General features: G+C 47.5%; 1 protein-coding gene across 1 annotated transcript; it reads right to left on the bottom strand.

The window, feature by feature from the left end:
• Nucleotides 1–10,726: 10,726 nt before the first annotated feature.
• On the bottom strand, nucleotides 10,727–18,614 carry LOC147268777 (cilia- and flagella-associated protein 70-like). The gene is made up of 9 exons (XM_086192276.1): nucleotides 18,584–18,614; nucleotides 18,203–18,400; nucleotides 15,952–16,061; nucleotides 15,470–15,622; nucleotides 14,894–15,055; nucleotides 12,379–12,468; nucleotides 12,107–12,208; nucleotides 11,235–11,282; nucleotides 10,727–10,852 (listed from the first exon to the last, which is right to left on the bottom strand). The coding sequence occupies exons 1-9, from the start codon at nucleotides 18,612–18,614 to the stop codon at nucleotides 10,727–10,729; spliced, it is 1,020 nt and encodes a 339-aa protein (XP_086048402.1).
• Nucleotides 18,615–22,193: the final 3,579 nt, after the last annotated feature.

The following is a 22,193-nucleotide window of genomic DNA, read 5'->3' as shown; positions in this document are numbered from 1 at the left end:
TTCAGAACTTACATCATCAGATGGGGAGCTCTGGCTCCTACTCCATAGTAGCCAGACGTGACTGCTAGCGAAAGCGAAGTGCAGGGGGAGATTGGAAAAGGCGGGCCAAGCGACAAAAATGGTTTGTTCCAAAAGAGGGGTGTATGAATTTTCTGAAAACCACTTAAGCTATATCTAACGCATAATATGACTGTTCAGAGCCTTTGTGCTATTATAAAAGCCTATTTTGGTGAAGTAGTTATCATTCATGGTATTTTGGGGGAGGGGGGGGCAAATTCACCTTTTGTAAATATTGTGGGGGACTTGTACCCTGTAACCCCCCCTGAATCTACGCCCTTGCAGTAACAGTTGGTACAATGATGAAGGAGAACTGTGCTCTTTCATGTCAATGCCAAACAGCCAGCAGGACACTGTAGGGAATCGAACCCCATCCCAGTAAACCAGGAGCACCATGACCAGTGTCTGTTTTTGCTTTTTGACACCACATGGAAGGGAAAGCAAAACCTGCAGTCGCAACAGCATCTGAGTGGTAGTGTGTTCTATTATGATGGAGGTGGAAGAAATGTTGGTCAGTGAGGATCATCTTAGAATCAGAGTTGGAGGTTGGAGTTTGGGGAGAGCAACATGTTTGATTGAAATGCTGTTGGACTGCAGGAAACGAAACCTAGAGAACAGAAATAGAGAGAGGAAAGGGAGAAGCTGCAGGAGGAGAGAGAAGGAGAAGCTGGAAGAGGGGGAGTGGGAAGAGGTGGATGAGAAGGAAGAATGGGAGGAGGAGGAGAAAGGAGATGATGAACAGGAGGAGGAGGAAGAATGGGAGGATTAGGAGCTGCAGGAGGAAGAAGGGGAAAAGGAAGATGGGGCGTAGTGAGGAGATGAGAGAAGGAGAGGAGCTGAAAGTGATGAAGAGGGAGGGGAAAAGGGGGGCTGAGTTGAGCAGGAGGAGGAAGAGTCAGAGGAAAGGGAGAAGGAGGAGGAAGGGGAGGAAAGAGGATGAGTTGAGCAGTGGGGAGGACAGAGGAGAATATTAGTGGAGCAGAAGAGGTAGAGAAGGAGGTCAGAGGAGGAGGAGGAAATAGGAAGCAGGGGAAGTGGGATGGGGAGGAAGATTAGGAGGAGAAAAAAGTGGAGGACAATTGGAGGAGGTGGAAGAATGGGAGGAGGATAAAATAGATGAAGAGTGTAAGGAGTTGGAGGGACATAATGAGGAAGAATGGGTGGAGGAGAAAGAAGGATGATAAACTGGAGGAGGGGGTGGAAGAAGGGCAGGAGGGAGAGGATGAGGAGACAGAAGAATGGGGAGGAGGAGAAATAGAATGAAAAGTGGGAGGAGGGGGAAGTGGAAGGAGAGCAGTGGACAGGTATTGAGCAGGAGGGTGGGAAGAAGAGAGAGAGGGAAGAGGAGGAGATGAGAGGAGCAGAAGAGTCGGGAAAGGGAAAGATGGGAGGAGGTGGAAGAAAGGAAGCAGGGGGAATGGGATGAGGAGGAAGATTGGGAGGAGAACAAGGAGGATAAGTGGGTAGGTGGTGGAAGAATGGGAGGAGGAAAAAAATAGATGAAGAGTAGGAGGAGGTGGAGGGGTAGGACGAGGGAGAACAGGTGATGGAGAAAGGATAATGAATGGGAGGTGGGGATGGAAGAATGGTAGGACGGAGATGAAGTGGATGAGTGGGAGGAGTGGAAAATAGACAAGGAGTGGGAGGAAGAATGAGTGGAGGAAAAAGAGGATGATGAATGAGAGGAGGGGGAGGAAGAAGAGGAGGATGCATGAGGGGAGAAGAAATAGTAGGATGAAGAGTGGGAGGAAGGGGAGGAGAAAGAGTGTTGAACAGGTGTTGAACAGGACGGAGATAAGAAATGAGGGGGAAGGAGGGAGGGGAGAGAAGTAGATGAGTGGAGCAGCAGAGACGGGAAAGGGAAAGGTTGGAGGAGGAGGAGGAAAGGAAGCAGGGGGATGAAGGGATGAAGAAGACTGGGAGGAGAAGGAGAAAGATAAGTAGGAGCAAGAGGATGATGAATGGGGGGAGGAGAAAAAAGATGAAGAGTGGGAGGAGGTGGAGGGGTAGAAGGAGGAAGAATGGGTGGAGGAGAAAGAGGACAATGAATGGGAGGAGGTGGAAGAATCATAGGGGGGTGAGGAAGAGGAGGAGTAAGAATGGGAGGAGGAGAAAATAAGTGAAGAGTGGGAGGACGTGGAAGAATGGGAGGAGGAGAAAATAGATGAGGAGTGGGAGGACGTGGAGGGGTAGAACGAGGAAGAATGGATGGAGGAGAAAGAGGACGATGAGGAGGTGGAAGAATTAAACAGTTGTGAGAAAGAGGAGGAGGAAGAATGGGAGGAGGAGACAATAGGTGAGAAGTGGGAGGACGTGGAAGAATGAGAGGAGGAGAAAACAAAAGATGAGTTGGAGGGGTAGAACGAGGAAGAATGGATGGAGAAGACAGAGGATGATAAATTGGACAAGGGGGTGGAAGAATGGAAGCAGGGGGAGGAGGAAGAAAAATTAGAGGAGAAGGACAAATAGGAGTGAACGGGAGGAGTGGAGCAGGAGTGATGGGAGTAACAGTGAGGGGAGGAGGGAGGGGAGAGGACCAGAGGAGTGGAGCAGAACTGAGGGGAGAAATGGCGAGGGGAGGAGGGAGGGGAGAGGACGAGAGGTGTGGAGCAGAAAGGAGGGGAGAAACGGCGAGGGGAGGAGGGAGGGGAGAGGACCAGAGGAGTGGAGCAGAACTGAGGGGAGAAATGGCGAGGGGAGGAGGGAGGGGAGAGGACGAGAGGTGTGGAGCAGAAAGGAGGGGAGAAACGGCGAGGGGAGGAGGGAGGGGAGAGGACCAGAGGAGTGGAGCAGAACTGAGGGGAGAAATGGCGAGGGGAGGAGGGAGGGGAGAGGACGAGAGGTGTGGAGCAGAAAGGAGGGGAGAAACGGCGAGGGGAGGAGGGAGGGGAGAGGACCAGAGGAGTGGAGCAGAACTGAGGGGAGAAATGGCGAGGGGAGGAGGGAGGGGAGAGGACGAGAGGTGTGGAGCAGAAAGGAGGGGAGAAACGGCGAGGGGAGGAGGGAGGGGAGAGGACCAGAGGAGTGGAGCAGAACTGAGGGGAGAAATGGCGAGGGGAGGAGGGAGGGGAGAGGACGAGAGGTGTGGAGCAGAAAGGAGGGGAGAAACGGCGAGGGGAGGAGGGAGGGGAGAGGACGAGAGGTGTGGAGCAGAAAGGAGGGGAGAAACGGCGAGGGGAGGAGGGAGGGGAGAAGACGAGAGGTGTGGAGTGGCAGAGACGGGAAAGGGAAAGGTCGGAGGAGGAGGAGGAGGAGGAAGAAAGGAAGCAGGGGGAATGGGATGAAGAAGACTGGGAGGAGAAGGAGGAGGAGAAGTAGGAGCAGGAGGATGATGAATGGGAGGTGGAGAAAAAAGATGAAGAGTGGGAGGAGGTGGAGGGGTAGAAGGAGGAAGAATGGGTGGAGGTGGAAGAATTGAACAGTTGTGAGAAAGAGGAGGAGGAAGAATGGGAGGAGGAGACAATAGGTGAGGAGTGGGAGGACGTGGAAGAATGAGAGGAGGAGAAAACAAAAGATGAGTTGGAGGGGTAGAACGAGCAAGAATGGATGGAGAAGACAGAGGATGATAAATTGGACAAGGGGGTGGAAGAATGGAAGCAGGGGGAGGAGGAAGAAAAATTAGAGAAGGACAAATAGGAGTGAATGGGAGGAGTGGAGCAGGAGTGATGGGAGTAACAGTGAGGGGAGGAGGGAGGGGAGAGGACGAGAGGTGTGGAGCAGACTGGAGGGGAGAAATGGCGAGGGGAGGAGGGAGGGGAGAGGACGAGAGGAGTGGAGCAGAACTGAGGGGAGAAATGGCGAGGGGAGGAGGGAGGGGAGAGGACGAGAGGTGTGGAACAGAACTGGGGGGAGAAATGGCGAGGGGAGGAGGGAGGGGAGAGGACGAGAGGTGTGGAGCAGAAAGGAGGGGAGAAACGGCGAGGGGAGGAGGGAGGGGAGAAGACGAGAGGTGTGGAGTGGCAGAGACGGGAAAGGGAAAGGTCGGAGGAGGAGGAAGAAAGGAAGCAGGGGGAATGGGATGAAGAAGACTGGGAGGAGAAGGAGGAGGAGAAGTAGGAGCAGGAGGATGATGAATGGGAGGTGGAGAAAAAAGATGAAGAGTGGGAGGAGGTGGAAGAATAATAGGGGAGTGAGGAAGAGGAGGAGGAAGAATGGGAGGAGGAGAAAATAGGTGAAGAGTGGGAGGACGTGGAAGAATGGGAGGAGGAGAAAATAGATGAGGAGTGGGAGGACGTGGAGGGGTAGAACGAGGAAGAATGGATGGAGGAGAAAGAGGATGATGAATTGGACAAGGGGGTGAAAGAATGGAAGCAGGGGGAGGAGGGGGAAGAATGAGAGGAGGAGGAGAAATGAGAGTGAATGGTAGGAGTGGAGCAGGAGTGATGGGTGTAACAGAGAGGGGAGGAGGGAGGGGAGAGAACGAGAGGTGTGGAGCAGAATGGAGGGGAGAAACGGCGAGGGGAGGACGGAGGGGAGAGGACGAGAGGTGTGGAGCAGAAAGGAGGGGAGAAACGGCAAGGGGAGGAGGGAGGGGAGAGGACGAGAGGTGTGGAGCAGAAAGGAGGGGAGAAACGGCGAGGGGAGGAGGGAGGGGAGAGGACGAGAGGAGTGGAGCAGAACGGAGGGGAAAAACGGCGAGGGGAGGAGGGAGGGGAGAGGACGAGAGGAGTGGAGCAGAACGGAGGGGAGAAACGGCGAGGGGAGGAGGGAGGGGAGAGGACGAGAGGTGTGGAGCAGAACGGAGGGGAGAAACGGCGAGGGGAGGAGGGAGGGGAGAGGACGAGAGGTGTGGAGCAGAACGGAGGGGAGAAACGGCGAGGGGAGGAGGGAGGGGAGAGGACGAGAGGTGTGGAGCAGGCTGGAGGGTCAAAGGAAGGACAGGAAGGGGGCGATCTCACCTGGGATCCTTCAGGTGCCGCCCTCCTGAGCCTCCGACGCTGTGAAGATGGAAACAAAGTGAACATCAGACTACAGCTGAACATCCAGGACACATGAAGACTATGGAGACATTTAGAGCAACAAGAGGAATTCTGATGATGACATGAAGAACAATAATAATAAAAATAACAATCATAATCCTAATCATCATAATAATGATAAGCCGTTTCAATAAAAGTTTTAAGTTGCTGGAGTTCCTTCATTGGAGGCATTCAAAGTGGAGGTTTTGAAGATTCCAGGTTTTGTTTCTGTCCTGCGTCTGCTTGGTTTATAGATGGAGTTGAAATGACAACAGACTGAGAGCTTCTGCTCCTGTAGGTAGCAGCTGCTGAGGTTCATTGGTTTAATTTAGGCCTTTTAATGATTATGAAGGGTTTTCAATGCAGCATCAAATATTATCAGACAAACAAATCCTAAACCTTCTCAAACTGAAGCTGATTTTCTGACCAATATCAAGCCTGAGCGGATTCACTTGGACTGGTCTACCAACAAGTGAGCTGCTAGCTTGAATGAAGCACTTCAACGGTAGGTTCCACTCATTCAGCAGAAACTGAACTCCTTATTTCGACAATAACTTTCACATTAAAGAATTTCATGTTTTATCAGAAAACTTGAGTTTCAAACAAAAAAAGCCTTCATATTCCAAGGAAAGCGCATCGGCGAATATGAACAATTTCGAAGCCTCGACAGTGGAACAGAGAAACAAACCACAGAAACAACGAATCAACATAAAAACACAGAATTTCATCAAAACATGATCAAGCTTACCGGTGCCATGTTGGAAGCCACGAAATTCCTCTCAAAGTCGTTCTGTTCGCTTGAAAAAGTGAGGTTTGTGTAAAGATGTCTGTCAGCAGCTGAGAGCGAACTGACGCACCTGCGACTTTGCTCACGTGACGACGTTTGTTAACGGTCGTGTCGTATCGCGAATGACGCGCTTGGAGACCGAACATAGCAACCAGAGTTCGTCATCCTCTTCTTCTTCTTCTACGCATGTAAAAGTTGTAGTCTCGCGTTGACTGCGTCTGATAGGCAAATAAAGCTCAACAAATACCTGAGAATCACGGAAGAATATCTGACGTTCCTCAAGTGTTACATTTAGGATTCACTCGCTTTTCCAATCACCAGATGCTTTAAATAGCTATTTTATTGAATCACATGGAAAGTAGGAAGCTTTTTTGAGAAAGAAGCAAACACAACTTAACGTATCGTAAAGGCTCACTTTAAAATGAGATGTTGTGAATTTGTGGTGCAAGTGGCAGCACCTGAAACAAAGTGGCTGTGCAGGGGGAGTTGTTAGGAGGAGTCAGACTGTAAGGCTCTATTTGTTTGGTGAGTGATGATGGAAATAAGAAGACAAGATTTTCAGGCTTGTTTTTAGACCCAAACTCCTTGATAACACAAAATAAATTGCTTTTATCTTCCATATTAGGAGCTGTGTTTTTACAGTGACCTTGTGACCTTTAGTGTGTCTGTTACTGGGCTCCATGTGCAGAGTCACTGCACTGAACTTGTGCTGGAGGTCTGAGTCCCTTTAAGTCAGGATCATAATTTCTATCTGGCCTCACAAAGTCCCTGTTACTAATGAAAACCCTTGGGTGGGAATCTTTCATCAGTTGAGGTCAATAATCTCAGCTGAACCACATCTTCCACCATCTCTCACTGTCTGTCTGATTGTGAGAGTCTGAGTGTCACGTACCACGGTTGGTGAAGCCTCCAGATATCAACATACTGGAGTTCATTCTCTGTGTCTGGATTCCTCCACATGTATGACTTGATATTCAAAGCTAGCATGATCCCATGTCAATGAGCTCTGACTCAATGGAAAGGTGAAGTCTGACCTTTCCAGAGACACCAAGCTTGGTAATGTTGGACTTTCTGGGCCCAAACAGCCCTGGGAGAGTTGCCTCAGCTTTCAGCTGAATTCAGGGAGCAAAACGCAGCAAAAACCTTCCTAAATCTGAACCTGGAGCAAACACAAGTCTCTGGTGCTTTCTCCCTGGACCAAGAGCAGAGAGAAAGTTCACAACTGAGAGATAAAACTGGAATAAATAGTAGGAGAAACTGAATGAACAATTAAGAGGGATAAAAAGGGGAGAATACGTCGTTAAATGAAGAACATTTATTTAAAGAAACATTTTGTATAAAAAACATTGATATTAAAAACATACATTAAACCATTACACTACAAATTCAACATTTTATTACCAATTAGCACTGAAAATGTTTTTATTATTTAAAACCAACAACAAAAAGCACTTTGGAATGAAAGGATAAAAAGTCAACTAATAAAACAAACAAACAACTGAAGGAACTTTCAAAATAAAAAAAAGGAAAAAAAAACTAAATCTCAGTGAGATTCAATAAAAAAAAAACAACCAAAGAAAGTGTGTCAACTTTTCCCTTCCAGTTTGTTTTGAAATAAAGTTCATCTTAATTCTGTCTCCTCTCTTCTAATGGGGAACAAAAGGAGAACTTCAGAAAATAGACCTCTGGTTGTGGACCCTCCAGGGGCAGACCACATAGGGACAGCAGGCCAACAGAGCCACACATCAACAGTTCAAATAAGCAACTGGACTGAAAATGACATCAGACACATTAAACCACTGAATATAGAAAGCTCAGCCTAGACAGTCAGCGTGTGGTGGTCTTTAACCTCCCGGTTCAAAACCCTTGATCCTGCGTGACCATCATACACAGCTAAGAAGGACCAGTCGGTCCCACCAGGACCAGGTAGTCCCAGCACAGCTGTGTGTGCATCTTCATCTCTACCCACCATCCCTGCACAGAGCTCAGTCCATGGGGGGGTCAGGTTTAGGGTGAGGGTCCATCCTGGGGTCCCGGTCCACCACCTGAAGGTCAACTTAACCCTCCATGATCCTCTGGACCTCCCCTCCTGGGGTTGAACTGGTCCAGCTGGCTCATGTCACTGTGTATCCTGGAGAGCCGATCACACTGGCCATTCACGCCACCTTGGCCACTGGAGCAAGAGACAGGCAGCTGGGTGAGATGGGGAGGAAGTGGCTCAAACTGCCTTCTGGCCAGTTCCTGCTTGTCAGGCGTCACCATGTGGTCGCCAGCCAAGTCCACATCAAGACCTCCCCTGCAGATGATTGAGAGATCCAGATGTCATCATGGGGTAGGGTTAGGATGTTAGGAGTCCAGGGTTACAACATGGGACCCCTGCCATCTCCTCCAGTGTCCACAGCAATGTCCCTGCTCTCAGGAGAGAAAAGGCTGCATGGTCCTTCCAGCCCTGGAGCCCCAAATCCTCCCAGTCCCAAAGAGGCTGGTGAGTGTGACAGCGCCTTTGTGGCTCCACAGTCCAACCATGATTCTCCACTGAAGCTTCATATTTGCTGGTCTTTTCATTTCTTTTTTAATATTTGAAGCAAACAAAACAAACTAAGGGCTCTTTCAAATGAAAGGATCAAAATGTGCAACGAAAATAACATCAGAACAAGATTCAACAAGTCAACAAAAGATGGTGCGCCAACTGAACATAAAAAGGAAAAGCAACCTTTCAACCTGAGAGGGCCAAGAAAACCTAGGAGCTGAAGGAACAGTTTATGGAGCAAATGACAACAAATAACAAGACACTGTGTTCTTGACCCAAGGGTCAACAAAGGCGGACCTATTCAAACACAGACCAGGCCTACAGTTCTCAGTGAGAGCCTTCATGCTGGTTTTAATATCCTACCTGCATGTTCCTGTCAAACCAAAAGGCTGAGCCCCATTGACAAAGGCCTGAACAGGGGGGTCTTCTTTTGCATGGAAACTATTTGGAGTTCCAGATTTCAACTTTCTTCCAATTCAAACTTTCTGCTTTCACAAAAGAGTAAAGTTTCCATTCTTCTGTCCTACCAGAGTGCACCGGCCAGCCTGTGGGGCTGTGACAGAGGAATAACCCAGGTTCAAGACTGGAAGCTGAGCTGTGGCTGAATGCATCAGTCGGTCCTGAACACTGCAGTCTGATGAAGACCATTCAGTCAGGAGCACTTCTGAGCTTCTTGGCCCTGCTGGTCCTCACTGGAAGAAAACTCCTATTAAATGTATTCGCTGATGGGTTTTGCCATTTTGACAAACGCTCAAAGGAATGTTTCCTAGCAACAATATGACAATACTATTGGTTGGCAATGCATCCTGGGAAATAGAAGTCTTTCAAACCAAAAGTGCTGAATCCCAACTTCAACCCTGTTTGTACAGGATTCCTATCACCTGGGACCTCTAGGATTGTAGTCATTGCAGGGGAGGCCTGCGATCTTCATCTGGTGCCAATGCGCCGTGTCTGGAATTTGGAAAGTAAAAATTCCAAATTCCTGCCATATTTTGCCAAACACAGACGTCCTGTGCTGATCTGCATCTCAGTGTTTGTTGTTGGAATTGCACGCCTTCTCTCTCTCTTTCCAGATGGAAACTTTGATTTGCAGTTTTGACAGCTTTTTAGGAGCAATTTGTAAATTACCAGATGTCCCCAGGTAGAGAGAGAGAGAGACAGAGAGAGAGAGAGAGAGAGAGCAGTACTTTACTGAGGCCTGGTTCAGGTTTCAAACACAGTGTTGAAGGAGGAGTTTTGGCCTCTCCTTCTGCCCAGGATGGTTCCACCTCAGTGGACAGGTTAACAAAACACTCATCAACTTAGTGTCCAGGTCGTGATGGCGACTGTCCAAAAATACTTTCAAAGGCTCAGAGCTCAGCACCGATTAATACCATCAACATCGTTCCTGCAGCTTTAAATGAGCCACATCGCTGACGTTCCTGCACTTTGATGTTTTTGAAATCTGCAAACCTCCTGAAATATTTGTTGACAGCTTCTGTGTTGTACTTCTACCTCTACAAGAGGACCTCGGAGTATCTGGGGGACCCTGGCCTCTACGAGGACTCACCGTGGCTGCGGGACATCTTCGCCCAGAGCACACAGTGATGTCACTACCACACAGAAGCACGAGTCCAATATATGCGTAGTACCACAGGCACAACAAGTACATTTGGTGAGTACATCCTAGTTTTATGGTACTGGAGATGTAGAGGGAAGTATCAATTACTACAAATTCATTCATACATTGATGTATTTGATGTTAGAAACACTGTTCGACAGAAGATACTTTCCATGTCTCAGCACGTTACAAATCCTATCAAATCAAACATGAACACAGGAAATAAGGACCCATCAAATCCACAGTAAAATCCTCCTCCCTTCTGGAGAGGATGGTGACAAATTCTGGAGAGACCTGGTCACGTACGGGGTGTTTGGTGGGAAGATGAGACCCAAGTGCAGACAGTAGGGATGGTGCAAAAAGAGGTTTATTAGGAGCCGGAGGCTTGAGGCCGGAGGCTTGACGTGAGGCAGGAGGCTTTGACGAGACGAGACGAGACGAGACGAGACGAGACAAAACTGTGACTGTGACTGTGACTGTGACTGTGACGACGACAAATGATGACAAATGAAAACAGCAAACACCGACAAATGCAGACAATGACCCAACCAGGAACTAAGGAGACACAGGTTAAATACAAGAGGGGAAACGAGACACAGGTGGTGCAATCACCCAGGTGAGACACATGAGGTAATCACAGGAGGGAGGTCAGGAAGACAGGACATGACTACAAAATAAAGCAGGAAGCACGAGACAGGGATCGTGACAGACCTTTTATCACCTCAAAGTTGGAACTTCATGATTGAAGGTTTTAGTTTGGACCCCAGAGGAAACACACCATTGATCTTTTTCAGTTATTTTTTATTCAAGCCCCTGCTGTTCTGAGCCCTGGTTCTGAGCCGAGCCCTGAGGTGACGGCGGTGGACCTGATCCTGCAGCTCTCTCACCTCCTCCACAAGTGAACTGTTCTGCAGGTTGAACTGTAAACCAAGAAAACACATCAAATGTTCCCTTCACACAGGAGCGGATGAAGAACGATGACACCTCAACAATGGGGCTCATCAGAACTCATGTTGTCCAGATGTCAGTTGTGTTTGTGTGGCTGACGAGTTTGTGGTCAGGGACGTTGGAGATGAAGGGCCAGGTAAGGCCAGCAATCTGGATCAGAACAGCTCCAAGTCAGACTGCACCTTCAACATTTCTTGAATGCAGAGCCAATGTGGTTGTTCCTGAACCAAACCTTTTGCTTCTCAAAATAATCTGATGCCTCAAGAACAGAGACACACTCTAATTATCAATGAAGGATAAAATGGTCCCTGAGCGTGCAGAGTCTGATGCAGTCATGACGTCAGGCCAACTCACCCTTTTGTCGCGTTTGAAGAACAGGTCTGCTTCTTCCTGTCTGTCAGACTGAAACATAAAAGAGCAAACAGTGTCATCATGAGCTTCTCTCTGCTCTGGAACCACTGCCACTGGACCGCTGCTGCTGGCCTCTGATCTGAGAGTTCCACTGAAGCTGGATTTCATCCAAAAACACAAAAGTCCCTGAAATCAAACGACTGGTGACTGTGGACAGATTCTGTCTCAGGTCAGGGTCCACTGAAGACCACTGACCATGCAGGACCCAGACTGCCACCGTTTAGTCACGCTTGACCTCCACCACTGGGGCCAGAGAACTACATTTAATAACTAGAAGACAACCAGACAGCACAGATTGTCCCTCCAACAAGACCAGCCAGACCCAAAGTAAATCAGGCAGTGTTGAGCAGAGCCTCACGACTCCCGTGTGGTTCCTCTGAGTGACGAGGGGCACGAGTGGGCTTGGTTTTTTCAGTCATTCCATATATTTTTAATATCTCATGCTATATCAGCTGTGACATGCAAAACAACAGGTGGGAGTGACGACTGCAGGACTAATCCTTATTTTCTGGATCACTTATGTCCATCATTTGACATCAATGTCCTTCTAGAATTGTGGACATGTTTGATGTTGTGTTTGTGTTCAGGAACGCTGGTCATTCTGAGAACTGGAGAGGACGTAGTGGGTGTCAGACATGTGAGTGCCTGCCATGTTTGTGTGACTCTGGCAGCCACAGAGGAGTGAAGACCTGAAGCTCTGTCCCCAGATTTGCTGCAAAACTGACTTTATTTGGAACATTTTGTTCTATTTTTCATTTTTTGCAGTGGAATGTTGAGGAGCTGCTCTACTGGTCTGGAAGCTCATCATCACTCACCCTGAGGCAGAGGAGAGACAAGTGAGCACAGACTTCTGCATTCTGGTTGTTCAAATGGTTGGCCTCCATCAAAGCTTCCTCAGCTACACACAGCTCCCCCAGCTACGCACACACAAACACACACACACACACACACACACACACACACACACACACACACACACACACACACACACACACACACACACACCAGGTTTACCAACAAAAATCCTTCATCTCCCTGGGCACTATGGTAATCATTTCCATCGTCATGGTGCAGGAGGGGTGGTTACCCGGTAACAGGTGATGCCCAGGCCCAGCCAGGTCAGACAGGATGGAGACTGTTGACAAGCCTGCAGGTAGGTGGCAGTGGCTTGATCAGACTGAAAGTTATCAGAACAGAAAGATCCAAATGATCATATGGTTTCACTTGAAGCCTGCTGTTACACTCATCCACACAGTTACAGTGCTTCATACACACGCACAAACACACAGACACAAACACACAGACACACACAGGCGCGCGCACACACACAAACACACACATATACATATATACATACATCCACATATATACATTTTTACATCCATCCATCGTCATCTTCCGCTTATTCCTACACATTAAGGGTCGCGGGGGGGCTGGAGCCTATCCCAGCGTCAACGGGCGAGAGGCGGGGTTCACCCTGGACAGGTCGCCAGTCCATCGCAGGGCCAACATAGAGAGACGAACCACCATTCACACTCACATTCATACCTACGGTCAATTTAGAGTATTCAATCAGCCTAGTCCCCAATTGCATGTCTTTGGATGGTGGGAGGAAGCCGGAGTACCAGAGAGAACCCACACAGGAACAGGGAGAACATGGAGACTCCACACAGAAAGATCCCGTGCCTGAGCTGGGACTCGAACCCGGAACCTTCTTGCTGTGAGGCCACAGTGCTGACCACTGCACCACCGTGCAACTACATTTTTACAATTTGTTTTTATTTTTGTATGCTACTGCAAAGTTTCAGATGCTTTTTGGCATGAAAAAGCCAAAAATAACCATCACTGTGACCTGGGAGGCCAGGAAGTCCGGCCCCAAGAGGCTTCAAGTTTTCTTAGGCATGAGCAGCCAAAAGCGTCATGTAATGGCATGTTTAACACATGTATATACCAGATTTCTTTCATAAAACCTCACTTTATTGCCTCAAAATGGTGTAACAAAGACAAAGAATGTCATTTACTGTCTATTCTTTCACAAAATTCTAAAATATTCATGAAATTTTTTTTTTCCCACAAAAACCTCATATTTTCAAGTATTTCAAACCTAATTTGAGAGACCTGAACAAGTTTGTGATCTCTGCTTTGACAACAAGAAGGAACAGGATGCTGGCCAGGTACCATATCAGCGAGGAGTACATGGCAGCCTTTTGTGAGGACCCTCCACAGCATGCTGCTCTTCACTGGGATGGCAAGATGTTACCAGACATCCTGGGCAGTGAGCCTGGGACTACATCAGAGACTTTTGCTGTGCTGGTTTCCGGGCCACCAGATCATATTGAAGGAAAACTACTGGGAGTGCCAATAATAGACAGCTCAAGGGGAACAGCGCAAGCAGAGGACTCCATGGACTTGCTGGAGACGTGGGGACTTACTGGAGTGACTGCTGCCCTCCTATTTGACACCACGTCCAGGAACAGTGGAGGACACCGTCGTGCTGCCAAGCTTCTGGAGGAACAACTGGACAGACAGGTGTTCTACCTGGCATGTAGGCACCACATCCTGGAAGTGCTGGTTGGTGCTGTCTGGGAGAAGCTGTTTGGTCAGGTCAAGAGCCCAGAAAACCCCTGGTTTAAGCTATTCAGGGAGGCATGGACTGGCCTGAGCACCGATTCCCCTAAAATCCTGACCATCAGAGGGAAATGGCTCAGTGACAAGAGAGTGTACTGTTTGGAGCTACAGGAGATGCTGAGATGGGAGAGGCCACCCAGAGCTGATTACCGGGAGATGGCTGAGCTGACAATGGTAGTTCTTGGGGACACACCTCCTCCTGGGATCCATGGGAGTCGGCCAGGAGCCATCCACCAGGCCAGGTGGATGGCCAGAAACATCTACTCTATGAAAATGGTGATGTTTTCTGGGCAGCTAGCATGTGATAAAGAGACTGGGACAAAGTTAGAACAGCTCATCAAATTTCTGTCATTGTTCTACACACCAATGTGGATGAACTCAACATTCACCCCTGATGCTCCGGTAGAGGATCTGCAGTTCTTCAAGGACATGCTGCACTTCAAGAAAACTGATCCTGACATTGCTCAAGCAGTCCTGGTGAAACTAGACAACCACAGGTGGTGCCTTCCTCAGGAAGAAGGTCAGCATGTTTTATTTGACCTACAACTGGATGTTTGTAAATTATTTGTATTCCTGGTTTGTGGCTCAAGAGTGATTAAAATGCTTCATATTGCTACCAAATATGTTCCTCTGTCTTGTATATCAGCAGTTATCATGAAAAATGGTCTTGAAAAAAGCTGTTTTCATGACGCTTTTGGCTGCTCATGCCTAAGAAAACTTGAAGCCTCTTGGGGCCGGACTGCCTGGCCTCCCGGGTCAAAGTGATGCTTATTTTTGACTTTTTCATGACAAAAGGAATCTGAAACTTTGCAGTCGCATACAAAAATAGAAAAATGTCATTTTTTTGAAGAACCCTAATATACATACATATACATACATACATATATACATACACACACATATATATATATATATACATCCAAACACACACACACACACACACACACACACATATTTATGTACATCTGTCTGACCTTCCCCTCCTGGAGGCAGATGGAGCCAAGGCGGAGGAGAACAAGGTGAGAGTCTGACGGCTGCTGCTGGAAGCTCAGGCTCCTCTCGTAACTCTCCCTGGCCTCAGTGAACAGCCCGGCCAGGTAGTGGCAGTGGCCGTTCAGAGCCCACACGTCTGCATCCTGCTCACAGGTCCACACCACATGAGTTTCAGCAGGTTTGGTAGAGCCTGGTTTACCATACGGTTGCATGGCTGCTCACATTCTCAGTACCAGGACCAAAGAAACTAACAGGGTTGTGTCTCATTCATTAACGTCCACCAGGACTCACTGAGAGAACGTTTGCCTTCAAAGACACCACGTCTAAGATACAAGCAAGTTAGCATCAATAGAAACGCTCCTGCTGTCACTCAGGGACCTGGACTAACGACCTTCTTATTATTTGGAGGGTTGGGTAATTACGTCATCTAATTACAGTAAATGAGCAGGAATTATAAAAGTATGTGTTTGGTGAGCATCATTATCAATAGTCTAACAGTTCAGAGTACAAATACAGGAACAAGGAATCCTGCAGCTTGCAGTCACCACTGGGAGTACCTGGTCTTTGGAAAGCAGCGCCTCTCTGAGGCTGGCAATGGCACTGCAATAGTCAGCTTTCAGCATCTTCAGATGGGCCCGATGAAGCAGGTAGCAAACACTTGGACCACCATCTGAACTCTGCAGCTCATGGGACAAGGCCTTCTCCACCATCTGACAACACAATGGAGCAAGTTCATTACCAACCAAGACACATTGGAACTGTTTTGTTTTTGTTGGAACATGTAGATATTTATCTAAGAATGAAGAAGTTGCTGTGTTTTAAACGGTCTTGCATCTGAGAATCGTCTGTCTGCTCAGTTGGACACCAGACTTCATTGATAGGATTTTTCATTTCCATGATGAATCATTGACTGAAATGGATGTGTTTTCCTCAGTAGAAGCAACTCTTAGTCACTGAGGACTTCTGCCCTCCGGCTCACTTCATATGGGACCAGTGTGAGTCCAGCAGGTTGGTGAGCAGCTGACATGGGTTTGGTTACCTGCAGGGCGTTGTTCTGCAGCAGGAACTGGAGGGTCTCTGCATAAATAGAGGAAGTGTAGCTCTTCTGTGCTTGAGGCTCTGGGGCGTCCAGGTCTCCACCCTCTGGGTCTGGGACACACAGACTGTAACACCAACGGCTCCAGGGACAAATTCACAGGCCTTCAGGTCGACCCTCGCAAATAACAACAACACTTCCAGATGACTTGAACAAGTCAGTTCATGTTCAGTTTGAGGAGAGTTCCCAAGTGAACTTGATGATGACAGCACACTCATTTACACTCATTTATGAGCCTCTAACTTAAACCCATCTTGTGGATGACCTCGTCCCACTTGAAAGAGATGCTTCACTCAAAATCTGTCTTTTGCATTTCATGTACATTTAGATTGAAGCCAATGGTGACTAAAGGCTAACGGCAGCAAGACGGTCCAGAAACATCAGATTACAAACTCTCCAGTGCATCGTCCAGTAGAATCCACGTCTTTATCCACCCGTCTGCTCAGTAATCCACTAACAATGAGTTGAGTGACAGTTTTACTGCTGTAGGTGTTGGTAGCAGCCAGCCGCTATCAGTTTGAAGCTAACTATACATGGCTGGCTCTTTCTGGATCCACAATGTAGAAATGCAGCTGGGGAAAAACATCTACGATGACCTCGTAACACCTACAGTATTTGTGTGTACTTGACCAGCATGGATCAGCTTTGGGGTGAAGTATTGTTGAAAAAAAAGAATACTTAATACTCCAAATGCCTATAAGGAGTGAATCAGGTCAAAGTTTTAATTTTGGAAATCAAAAGCACTGCGAGCCACTCTGGGTCCCTAAACAGAGCTCTAAACTAGGACCAAAGGGTTCGTTGGTTTGTTTGGTGAGTGAAATTTCCACAGGTTCACATGTAGTACAAGTACACAGTTGTTTGTTCTGGTGTGCCTCTTTGGTTGGTTAGCCATGAAGCTTTCGAGTACTTTTACTTGTCTGACTCAGAAACTGGGCAGCAGCCTTGAGAGAAGTCAGGGGCGACTTACTGACTGATTGAGTGACTGACTGACTGATTGAGTGACTGATTGAGTGACTGACTGATTGAGTGACTGATTGACTGAGTGACTGACTGACTAATTGAGTGACTGACTGACTGACTGATTGAGTGACTGACTGACTGATTGAGTGACTGACTGACTGATTGATTGAGTGACTGACTGATTGAGTGACTGACTGACTGATTGAGTGACTGATTGACTGACTGAGTGATTGACTGACTGACTGACTGACTGATTGACTGACTGACTGACTGAGTGACTGACTGACTGACTGACTGATTGAGTGACTGACTGACTGATTGAGTGACTGATTGACTGACTGACTGATTGAGTGACTGACTGACTGATTGATTGAGTGACTGACTGATTGAGTGACTGACTGACTGATTGAGTGACTGATTGACTGACTGATTGACTGACTGAGTGACTGACTGACTGATTGAGTGACTGACTAACTGATTGAGTGACTGACTGATTGACTGACTGACTGACTGAGTGACTGACTGACTGACTGACTGACTGACTGATTGACTGACTGACTGACTGATTGAGTGACTGACTGACTGACTGACTGACTGATTGAGTGACTGACTGACTGATTGAGTGAGTGACTGACTTACTGACTGATTGAGTGACTGACTGACTGATTGACTGACTGACTGATTGAGTGAGTGACTGACTGACTGACTGACTGACTGATTGAGTAAGTGACTGACTGACTGACTGACTGACTGATTGAGTGACTGACTGACTGACTGACTGACTGACTGACTGACTCCGTCACAGGTCAGGGTCCACTGAAGACCACTGACTCCCTGTTGCTGCTAATGCTAACAACACAGCTGGTCCTGTAACACAGCAGCGTGGGAGCAGGAAAGATAAAATGGGAGGGAGGCCAGGACGTCCCATGTAACAGTGGAGACATTTCAACAATGCCTCTTGAATTGAAATGTTACCGAGGTAATTAGCTGATTCTCTACTTATTCCAGCTAATTACCTCCTAATGAGCGTATGCAGTCATTAGTAGAAGAGGAGCCCTCTCTCTTTCACTGCTGCATGTCCATTGGGACAAAGGAAAACTGGAACCAGAAAGAAAAAGATGTCTGTTTGTTTGAGGTTTTTCTGTTCCCTTGTGACCAGACTAGTAGGAGGAGCCAGAACATGTTTCTACTCTTCTTCCTCCCTTGTTCACTTTGCCTCCAGGTAAATCATCACCTTCTTCATTGGTGGGAGACCGACGTGCTGACGGGGCCAACTCCTCCCGCTCCTCCTGGTCTCTGGTCTTTTTTGTCATCCTCTTCTCCTCCTTTCTTTCCTCCTCCTTCTGTGTTTCTTCTGCCCTTCTTAGGCGTCGGGCCTCGAGGAAAGCCCTCTCAGCCAGGATGGATTCATCCTGGCTCTCATGGAACAAACCTGGAGAGCAGATGCATAAATGTACAATGAGGTATTTCCAGATTGTACTGCACTCATTTGAATGCTCACATGAATTTTTATTCATTTTAGCTTGAAAAACAAATAGAAGTTGAAGTAATTTAGACTCACGAGTTGTAAATTGACAAAAAAGGAGCAGTCAATCTGACCTCACGTCGTCCCGACCTGCGTCCAGTTTCTGGGCGTTTGAGGACATAAATGATCACGTTGAATAATTAGACGTTAGCACAGGTGAGCCTTGCTGGAAGGCTGATATTAATGTTGAGTGAACCCAATATTGGAGACTGATTTTCCTCATCAGCTTTGGGTCAACAGTTGTAATGTGTGTGATGCTGGAATACGGAGGAATCCTTCAGTAACTTCATGTGTTGTTCATCAAACAGGATCGAGACAGAGAGCTGGAACGGAGGAATATTTACTTGCAGAAATTCCCCAAACCTTCCACCAACAGAGGTATCAAACATAATCTCCTGAGTGACTCAGCTGTTCTGGATCTTCTCAGTTGACACTGATGGCTCATTATCTGAGTCCTTTCTCTTTGACAGGGAGAAAAAACAAGGGGCTTCAAAAAGAGGAATCACTCTTGATCCCTCTTTCACATGTTTACTCACGACAACAGGAGCCTTTGGCAAGTGGATATCCTTCTGCAGGTCAGCACACAGTTCACGTTCCCTCATTCATTCATTCATTCATTCATTCATTCATGCACTCAAAGGTGAATCTACAGAAGGATTTGACAGTGACAGTGATGTCATCGCTGTAGTCCACCTCACCCATTCCTTCAGTGTTAATGAAGAGGATGTATCTGCCCCATGGTGCAGACTGGTTCTATACTGGGTTCTACCTCGGTCCGTGCTCCTCCCCTGCACCAGCTTCCACTGTAACACTCACTCATGGTCGTGTCTGATTCACAGGAACAGAGACCAAGATGGTTCAGACAGAAGAGGAATTCCCTTCAGCCACAGAGGCTGGTAGTCTGGTGCCACTGCTGGAGGAGCAGAGGAGCTCTGGCAAATCAGTAAGTGATTCAGATCATTGGAACACGTGCATTTTTTTAGAGACATGCATTTTTATTTTCTAAAGCTTGAACGTTGAATCATGCTGAGTGTTTTTACAAATCTCTGTGTTTTTAAATACATGCATTTTGACACGTGAAGCTTGGAACATTGAAGAAAGCTGAATAGAACTCAGACATTTCTGATCTCTGATGAACCTTTTATACTTTTGTCTTGTGCTTCAGGATTCAACCGAATATCCAGAGGTCCCAGTCGAGGGAAACGACTGTCCAGACCCTGGTAACCAAAGACAGAGTACAGAAAGGAGGACAGCAGACGCCTCACCAGAGACAGATCACGAGAGCCAGACGTCCCTCTCATCATCTGGGTCCAGGGAACCACCCAGACCTGTTGAGGAACACCGGCGGCCCAGATTTATCCACAAGTACATCTTCAGAGATGTTGATGTAAACCTGCACTGTGGGAGACCTGCCTACTGGAACCTGGACTCAGAGACAGCAAGAGTAACAAAGTCTTCATTCACATTGTAAGTTCAGCCAGAAAGAGAGTGTGTGTGTGTGTGTGTGTGTGTGTGTGTGTGTGTGTGTGTGTGTGTGTGTGTGTGTGTGCGTGCAGGTGACGTCATCAGACAGACGTCTGCGTAGGACAGACATGAAGGGGGAGTGTTTGTCACAAGAATTTCTTCTTAAAGACCTTTTAATGATAGAGACTGGATCTGAAGAATTGAAGTTGAATGTATTTTCTTGTAAAGAGGGAGTGTTTTACAATGCAACACACACGTGAAGTTCTCAAAGAAAAGGCTGACTTTGGAGCGCTAACAGTTGAGTTTATGTCCCTCACACCTGGGCGTTTCTGCCTCCTCCTGTTTCCTCACACACTCCACAGACATCATCACACATCTTTCCAGTCCTCCCAGTAACGGCCAGCTTCAGGTCTTTGAATCAAGGTGACATCTTCCAGACCGTCTCTAGACCCTTTATTCCCTTATGACCCCACTAACTGATGCAATGCTGGCCTCCCACCATGAATCTTATCTGTTCTTACTGTCTATGCAAACTGCAGGACGAACCAGAACCTTCATCATGGCTGTGAAGAAGCACACACTCAGTCTGATTCTGAGACATCTCATCACAATAGAATCCTAATTCTTCTAAGAGTGGTATTTCTTTGAGGCCCGATGACGGTTGGGTTTAGTTGATTCCTGTTTGAATGACCTGACAGTGGGACTGGTGATCTGGGGACGCTGCAGTTCTTGCTGTGACTTTGAAGGAAGCACCTGGTCTACGTTTCTATCGATCTGCAGCCTGACGGTGATCCGATGGAGAAGAAAATAAAGCCCAGCTTCATTCAGCCGTGTCCAAGCACCGGATCAGCTGACCTGCAGCTGTCTGCTGATTTGTTCCTTTCCCAACAGAAGCAGGTTGATGGAGGAAGAAATCCTAAACAGTGAACAAACAGCAAAGACAGAAGTGAATCCTGGACACAGAGAAGTTGCGTCTGCGCTTGGCAACGAGGAAACGCGTCTTTCCTCTGCGTGATGACAGTCTGATTGAAATCTGCAGTCGCCTGTCATGTGGAGAAGTTATTTCTGCGTTTGTGTCTCCTCATCACTACGTGAATGAGTTCAGAATCTAATCTTGGGGTTTGTCTTTGTATATTTGGTTTCTTCTGATGTTTACGGGCTCTTATGATGTGTTTGGTCGTCTCCACTTTGTCTTTGCAGGTTTTCAACCATCCCATCATCTGCCATGGTCACTGCCGACCTTCAACCTTTACAAGCATTAGCGTCATGTCATCTGCATTAATCGGGATCGATGGCTTCCTCCAGTGACAGAGTGAGGGTTGGTGTACAATCGTCTCCCTCTGTCAGAACCTTTGACTGCAGTTCCAGCTGGCATCCACAAGGTGGAGGCAGGGGACCATTTTATGACTGTCCTGACTTCACGCCAACCCTGAGCAGCTCTCCTTCACTGCCACTGTTGTACTGTATATTGTATTAGTTCAGATCAGATCCAAAAGATAAAATATGTCCAGTTTGGAGGACGGCACCAGAATACAAAGGGGTTTACACAGATTTACAGGATTTTGATCAGAAACAACCACAAGTTTACATTTTTGTTTTCCCCGTTGTTTTCCTCTGTTCTCTCCCTCCCCTCATGTGTGTTCCACATTGAGACAGACACCATCAGCGCGTTAGAAGTGGAAGGCACTTGACCTGATACCCCCTTCACCCCTGGAACACATTATGTAACTGGTGCAGCTTTCTGATGATCATTTTGAGCCTCCTTGTTGTTGAGTAATCCTGCATTTATTCTCAGGATTACAACAAACAGGAAGAGCTCCTGTCAGGCTTTGCCACATTTTAATGAAGTGTTTACTGTTCGCTGCAGCTTGCACATCAGATTAGAATGGACCACACTCACTAACTCAGGGCCGGGGCCATGTGGAGTCACACGGAGGAGCAATTCTGGTCCAATAAATCCAACCTGACACAAAACCTGACTGGTTTAGTAGCCATGCTACTACACATGGCTCAGACTTGTTGCTAAAGAAACGTCGTAAACCTTCTCTTACCAGTTCCTGTCCTTCACTTGTGTCTCTGTGTCTGTTTGTGTGTGTGTGTGTGTGTGTGTGTGTGTGTGTGTGTGTGTGACTTTGACAACACACACTGATAAACAAAAAAACAACAACCCAGTAATGGGTTTTTATGAAGATGATGGGGGGCCCGTAGTGCACCGGTCCTCCCATCTGAGTCCATC

Source organism: Aulostomus chinensis, chromosome 2 (genome assembly GCF_037954235.1).
Source record: "Aulostomus chinensis isolate RoL2024-O1b breed Wild chromosome 2, RoL_Achi_v1.0, whole genome shotgun sequence".
NCBI lineage: Eukaryota > Metazoa > Chordata > Actinopteri > Syngnathiformes > Aulostomidae > Aulostomus > Aulostomus chinensis.
The sequence above is the reverse complement of the archived record's forward strand: the minus strand, read 5'-3'. Positions and strand labels throughout refer to the sequence as shown.

Coding starts and splice junctions, on each gene's coding strand:
- LOC147268777 (XM_086192276.1), bottom strand. CDS start 18,614: ATGTCCTCAAACGCCCAGAAACTGGACGCAG. Junction 16,062..18,202: donor GTCTCCCACCAATGAAGAAG/GTGATGATTTAC, acceptor TGTGTGTCCCAG/ACCCAGAGGGTGGAGACCTG. Junction 12,469..14,893: donor TCTGCCTCCAGGAGGGGAAG/GTCAGACAGATG, acceptor GATAACTTTCAG/TCTGATCAAGCCACTGCCAC.